At 42.0% G+C, this 7,426-nt stretch overlaps 1 protein-coding gene across 1 annotated transcript in view; it reads left to right on the top strand.

Moving 5' to 3' along the window:
- Positions 1-7,420, top strand: part of ST3GAL1 (ST3 beta-galactoside alpha-2,3-sialyltransferase 1) — a 25,559-nt gene extending 18,139 nt beyond the window's left edge. The window contains exons 4-6 of the mRNA XM_031060884.1: positions 535-580; positions 2,772-2,891; positions 4,299-7,420. Coding sequence (XP_030916744.1) covers positions 535-580; positions 2,772-2,891; positions 4,299-4,472 — 340 coding nt within the window. The 3' untranslated portion in view covers positions 4,473-7,420. The remainder of the gene's footprint in view (positions 1-534; positions 581-2,771; positions 2,892-4,298) is intronic.
- Positions 7,421-7,426: the final 6 nt, after the last annotated feature.

The following is a 7,426-nucleotide window of genomic DNA, read 5'->3' as shown; positions in this document are numbered from 1 at the left end:
GAGGGGCTGTGTACTGGGAATGCCCGAGTTCCATATAACCACAGAACTGGTGAGCTCTGCTGCCACCGGCTCTGAAAATCATGTGGTAGCTCCGAGTATTAGGAGAGGAAAAGTCTCCCCCTGGTGGGAGAAGGTTTTTCTGCCATGAAATTAAATGGAAAGTCTTTCCCATCATCAAAGAGCAAAGACTGCAACAATAATAATCCAAGAATTAGAAGTCTTGAGCTCCACATAGTATTGACTCTACAGTACAGTCTCAACTAACTCTTCTGTGTCCTATTGTCAATAATTAACTTGAATATTTAAGAATGGAATAGTTTCCTGTAAAATTGCTTCAGTGACAGCTCAGGTTTTTTCCTGCTGTGTTACTTAATTGCAGCTTCATTTTACAACAACTTCTTGAATTTACTGCTTTAGAATAATTTGAATTTATCACTGTACGTGAAGAATATTCTTTGTTTGGAATTACATGAAAATACTAATAAGTTGGGCTTTTGTTTATCATGGTGCTGTCTTTCTTTTTTTCTTTAACAGCACATATGTTCCAGTTCCAAGGAAAATCAAAGTCAAAAAAGAAAAGGTAAGCAGTGCTTGTTTGGGAATTTGTTCTGCTAGTTTATTTGTAGGTCTTTTGTCTGTTTGGGAGACTGCAAGCAAGCCCTTGACATTCATAAAAAGTTGCAGCCAAAATACAGACACTTTAAAAGGCTCAGCTAAGCTAAAGATTTGGCTCCTGTGGGCCTTTTAGGCCATAGATCAACCACTAAATAACTGTGGTTGGAAAGAAATTGCTTTTGTGGCTATGCCATTGCATGAGCTCTGTTCTGAAGGCTGCATCACTTCCTCTGGTGCTGCTCAGGAACATTAAAAGTGCAGCATTGTCCTCCACAGTAACTGCTCTGTTCCTACCCATTGCAGCCATTTGTATGTAATGATACTGGTGAGAGACTTCAGAGGTTTTCTTGAATAGTTTTAATATTTGAACACCAAGGGTGTTCCTGCCTGCCAGGTCAGTTCCTTGTAATAAGGAGCTAAGTGAACTGAACAAATAAACTGTGTGTTTTCAGGTCAGTGGAGAATTCCTGGTGGTAGGCCCTTAGCCCACAGCTGCCGTAATTACCTGTACCCAATTAAACAAGCTTGGAGGCTGAGCTCAGGCCAAGCCCAGCAAGGTTTTACTCCAGGTGTGTTACAGCTCTCACAGGCAATGCTCAAGCACAGTTGGTATGAGAGCACAGACAGGGACAGGCTGGAGGCAGGATTTGCCATGGGGCAGGATGTTAATTTCCATGGAGGAACTTCAGCCCCTGTGCAAAGACTTCTGTTGTTGTAGCTGCATGGTTTGAGGCTTTAACCCAGGCAGGCTCTTCCTATAACCAGGAAGAACCTCTGGCTTCCAGAGAAACAAAGGTCTCATTCTCTCAGCCCTTGGAGAGACTGATTTCCAAAGTGCAGCTGTCTAGTCCATCAAGGGCTGTTAAAGTGTGACATTAGTTCCAGAACATTAAAATTACAAATTAAGGCACACACCTTTCATTCAAGAAGCCAGGTTTTTCCAAGCCTTCAGGTGAGACCCTGAGCTAGTATCAGTTTATTTTCCTTTGCTTCAAACCATGGACCTCTAGGGTGCAATAAATAATCCCTTAGCTCATCCTGACCTGTTGTGAGGTACAGGATAACCTCTGCAAGACCCCTGTGAGAAGCAGCAGGGCAGGTTGTTAAACTCTCAGCACAGCTGAGTGGCAGCAGCCCAGGGTATGGTGATGTGCAGCAGCTTCCTGAGCATGAGAGGAGAAGCCTGTGTTTCTTCCCACACTGTGCAATGCAAAGCAGCCTGTGAGAAGAGATTACACACAGATGCAATATCAGCAATTAACCTCTGACTTTGTAAAAGGAAAAGCCTTGCAGCTAACCACATACCACTGAAATGCTGTCACTCTAATTACGAACACAGCGTGGAGGGAAAAGTCTCTGTTTGCCTCATTCAGGGGAGGGGTTCAAACCAAGGGCTCCTACCAGTCCTTGGATTTACTATACTCTCAGGTCTTATCTTAAGTGCTCGTCTCTGGGAGATGACCTTTGTGAGATAAGCAAATGCATTTTATGTCTTGTAAGAAAAAAAAAAACATACAGCATAGAAAAATGGCGCGTTTGAAAAACAGGATAAAATAAGCATACATGACCTGATAGGCCTCCTGATAGTTGCATTTGGCCTGTGGTTTCCTTAAATCTATACCTGTAGAGATACCAAGAAATGGCTGGCACGCTGTGCAGAAGAGGCAGTTGTTGTTATGTTCCCACTCAAACTGATGGGAGCTGATGGTCTTAGAGGTCTTTCCCAACCTGAATTAATCCATGGTTCTGTAAAACGTGTCATGGCATCTCATGTTTGCCTTGTTCAGGACTCCAACTCCCCAGAGCTCACCTGCAGGGTGCTGCAGGGAGAGTTGAATGGCCAATACCTAATTTCCATCTCACATGTGCCATTTCATTCCCATTGGTTTCAGTAGGAATCTCCAGGATTTACATTACTGTAAGCAGGAGGGATATCAAGACCAAGGAAGGGCTATTGATATGTAATTGCACATGGGAAATATTCCTGAATGCACTTAATATGGGACTTATTTTTGCCTTTTATTTGCCTTCAAGGAATTACTATTATTCCTTTCTTATCCAGTCCCCTACCCCAGTGTCCTTTAGGAATTATGTGCTACCTTTGTTTTTTCCCCAGGGTATTTTACTAATGAGTCTTTCTCTCCAATTTTGCCTAGATCCTGGTTTATAATCCAGCTTTTATGAAATACATCTATGAAAACTGGCTGGAGCATCATGGGAGATACCCCTCCACAGGCCTTCTGTCTTTGATGTTTGCTCTCCATGTATGTGATGAGGTAAAGTCTGTATGTGGATATATGGATAAAAATCAGGACATTTCACACTGAAGAGCCAGGAATAACCCCTGGCCACTCACTCAGCCTTTGTTTCCCCCTCTCCACCTTCTCTTCAGACATGTGCAGACTCCTCAGAAGCACGCAGACATGCTCCAGTGCCAGTGATGGGTTTTTTTAATGTCAGCAAATCGTGGGGTTTATTGATGTACTCCAGGAGAATATAATTAAACATAAACAGCGATTCCAGCTGGTATCAAAAGACATCTAAACGTGAATGGTATCTGTGCCCATCTTGCTAGTGAAAGTTTGAATTATGTTTTGTCACCTATTTTTAAATTCAGGCTTGTGGGTTTATACTGTAGGTTATAGTAAGTCCTTTGCTCCAGCAGTCACTTGGGGAAATTCCCTGCTTTGAGTGATGTGAGGTGCTCCAAGGTGACTGGAGACTCAGCTAGTTAGAGTAAGGCCAGGTCAGCTCTACAAAGTCCTGCAAGTATGGGCTTGTCAGAATGGGACATCAAAGTCACTTTGCTGGCAAAATTCCTGTTCTGGACACACATCTGCTGCTGACAGTTTTGCTTGGACAGGTGATGGAAATACTCCTAAAGATACTGGAAGAAATTCTATCATAGTCACAGCAGATTGGCTGGAGCCTGTTTTCTGGTAAGCAGGCAATGAACAGGGCTCTGACATTTCCAAAAACAACTTAGAAATAGCTCATATTTGAATGAACCTGGTTGTGGTTGATTTAGGGAGCTGGTTTGGGGCTATGACCTGTTCTAATCTAGTCAGACATACCACCACTCTCAGTTTAAATAAATCAGTGGTGATGTTTGGATGTTACCATCAGAGGAGACAGGCATAGCCATCAGCAAACAAGCCTCTGGGAGAGGAGAGGCTGTAGCTGGGTGCACAAGCAAAGAACATAAAATCCATCTTTCTCTGAAGTAACTGCAAATATCATATGGTCAAGTATATAAGTGTGGTCACCATGGGTCATTATTTGGAAGACCAGGACCAATCCAAATTTTTTTTCATTTTTTGTGGCTTAAATCAGCTGAAGAGGAGATTCCCATCCCAAGCCACAGATCTCCTGAGGTCAGTCATGCTTAAGGGATAGGAATGCATTTTCTTATTGATAAACAAGAATTAATGGATAGAAATCTCCTTTTCCCTCTGAGTTGAGGTCTGGTGGTGTCTCAGCATAGCTTAGGATGTCACATGCCCTGGGTAGGCCTTGGCCTGTTTCTCTGTGGTCCTGTCATGCAGCAGAAGATCTCGAGATGCCCCTGAACACCTCAGGTGCTGCTGCCTGTAAATACACTGAGAAGAAGGAGTTTCTTCAGCACTTCAGATGAAGAGCAATTGCTTTCTAGTCCATAACACTAGTTCTCCCTTCCCTCCTAGGTGAATGTGTATGGCTTTGGAGCAGACAGCAAAGGACACTGGCACCATTACTGGGAAAACAACACTTCAGGTGGGGCTTTCCGGAAGACCGGCGTCCACGATGGGGATTTTGAGTTCAATATAACTTTGACTCTTGCCTCCATTGAGAAAATAAAATTTTTCAAGGGCAGATGACCCTGGCCATGGGGACAAGTGGGGGCTGCAATTTCCAGCATGCAGCAGAACAAAACTCAGTGCAGATGATCTGGGCACCAGCCAGGTTTGAATGCGTGGATCTGCATTGGTGAGTTTGGAGCATCTCACGCCGCAGGGACGAGGCCAAGGCTTCCAAGCTGCACATGATTTCCCATCCTGGGATGGCTGGGAGCTGCCAATCAGCTGGAATAAATTAATCTCTGCTTAGGCTCTATGGCTCAATTCTTGAATTACTGATGAAAGATCTGCCTGTTGCAATTAGAGGAAGCGTGAGCACAGGAACTGCTGTCTGTGTGTCTGTTCTCTCCTCGAGCAAGGCAGCAGATCCTTGAAGAAGAGTGAAAATGACTTCTGGGACTTGAAATCTGCCAAGGCAGCTGTGAACATCATAGTAAGGATTACCTCAAAGAAATGAATTCACTTCTGCTGTTGATCTTCTTTTTGAACCACCTCTTCTCTGTTCTCTTATTACTTCTGTTTTCATGCTGTATTAAGGAAAACCATGATGAAGTTGCCTGGAGGAGTAAATATTTCAACCATTGCCTCATTTTGCATTGATAGTGTCTAGAAAATATGAATCAAATCATCTCATGTATTATTTAATATTGCTTCCTACACAGCCATAATGATGGAGAAAATAATACTGAAAGCTCCAGGAAAAAAATGGCCTTTTTAGCCACTTGTTTGTCTCATTTGGTTATATGTAATTTTTGGGGTTTTTGGGGTATTTTGGTGGAAAATACTCTGGACTGTTTTTTTTTTTTTTTATTATTATTTAATCAGTTTAAAATTGGAAAGTGGACTTTCTTCAAGTCATTTATATGTGCCTTTTATAATTGTGCAACAAATGTGATTTTTTTTTTAACATGACAAACCCTAAATTCAGAATTTTTATAAAAGGGGAAAAATTAACCAAAGTTTAGCTTCTGTCTGGTATGCTTTTGTAGTCAAAACCAATAATAACAACTCCTATATTGTATTTGAACAAACACAAACAAAACAATTTTTGAAGGTAGCTTTTACCTTTTTTTATGGGAAAATATTCAGAAGTCCCAAGGAAAAATTTCTTCTTAATTTTTTTACAAGTTTAAAAATGCAGTATCTCTTTACAAGGTCTCTATTCAAAATAGAAAAAAAAATCATGGTTTGGAATTTAACTCATTATACACTAAGAATCTTTTGCTCTGTAGCAGCACCTACAAAGACACCATCTGTCCAAGCTGATCTTAGAGCATGAGACAGATTTCAAAATCATGTACATCTCTGGAGAAATGAGTATATTGATGTCAGTACCCCCAGGCAGTGAGAGGAGGGGAGTTACAGTGGAGGTTTTATACTCACAGATTTTTGCTGGAATCAATGCATTAGAGCTTCAAGGACAGATAAAGCATAAATCCAAGTTCAGTCGGTGAAGAACAGGAAACTGTGGTCTTTTCTTCTCAATATGATGAAAACAGGACTCATGGATTATGGATCCACTTTCAGCCTTGGTGAAACCAGAGGAGTTCTTGCCACAGACTTCGAGGGATTTTGATCAGGCTTGGGGAAAATGGCATATTTAATTTTTAATGTATCACATTGGTTGGAGTTTCTGGCAAAAAAAATCATCATTTAAATGTCCTCCCTTCTGTGCACCAGTTGTCCAAGCAGAATGTCCAAGCAGATGAGTTTCTGAGCCAGTGAAAGCCCTTCAACAGTGATGAGCTTCATCCAAGATGTATCCCCTTGTCTTTCTGCACCAGCTGGTACCAGTGAGGTGCCCTCCAAGGCAGCAGCACATGGCACAGTGTCCTGGGCACAGTGTCCTGGGCACAGTGGCATGGGCACTGGAATTTTGGGCCACAGTACCCCTCACCAACATGAATTGCTTTACCCACGTGAGTATTACTGGACTTGTGGCTCATAAAGAGCCAAGAATGCCAAATGTCTGTGTGGGAATTGAGCTCCCTCAGCTCATGTGACCTTTCATTGCAGCAATATGGAAAGGGCAGGATTTTCAAATCCTCAGATCCTCGTGATGAGACCCGTTCACAATCCTCATGTCAAGAAGCCATTTCCCAGCATGAACTGACCTGGATGTCACAGGCACAGCAGATTTGATGGGCTCACTGTCTTCTACAAGTCCTTTGTGAGAGAAGGAAGCATTACTGCCTGAACCATGTTTGTTTGCTTTAAGGATTCCAGCTTGTTTAAATTGCTGTTAATCAATATGGCTCTTGTGAGATGCTGCAGTGATACAAACAAAGCAAGTTTAAGAGGTAAAAGACTACGTGTAAGATGCCAGTCAGAGCTTCATAGTGTGGCTGGATTTTGGAGCTTCAAGTACTTTTCTTTTTTTCCTCATGGACAAATATTAGTAATTCAGAAACATTGACTGCTCTTTCAGTCATTTTTAGAAAGACTTGGAAGAAAACTCATGGTGGTTAAATCCCCTTGATGTTTTGTTGGTTTTTGTCTGTTTTTTTTTTTTTTTAATCACAGGGGTCAATTTGGAATCAAAAACAGTGGAAAAAGAAGCCAGCTATATTCTAGCCTGTGTCGTTTGAAAGTTTCCTTTTTCTCTTCTAATAAAATTTCCATTTCCCCCTGAACATTCTGCCTCTGACAGCACATATAAAACCTCATGGCTCATACATGCAGATAGATTTAGTGTCTTCATCATGGAACAAGCTGCAATTCCCATTTAATTTTGTTGCCAACAGCAAGCAGTAACTGTGTACCACTGATGTCCATTTTTCAGAATGTAGGGAGAGCAGAGAGTGGATCTCTCCAGGTGCAGGATGAGGAATAGTCTGTGCCATCACCTTTCCATTCCAGGGGAACTTTTTCCAGAGTCCTTTAGGCAGCTGACTGTTGTGTAGGATTCTTGTCTCAGTTTCTCCACAATTTTGCTGCTCTTTCAATTGCCTTCAGAATCAGGAGATACCAACAGA

The sequence above is a fragment of the Geospiza fortis genome, unplaced genomic scaffold (assembly GCF_000277835.1).
Source record: "Geospiza fortis unplaced genomic scaffold, GeoFor_1.0 scaffold94, whole genome shotgun sequence".
NCBI classification, from domain to species: domain Eukaryota; kingdom Metazoa; phylum Chordata; class Aves; order Passeriformes; family Thraupidae; genus Geospiza; species Geospiza fortis.
The sequence above is the reverse complement of the archived record's forward strand: the minus strand, read 5'-3'. Positions and strand labels throughout refer to the sequence as shown.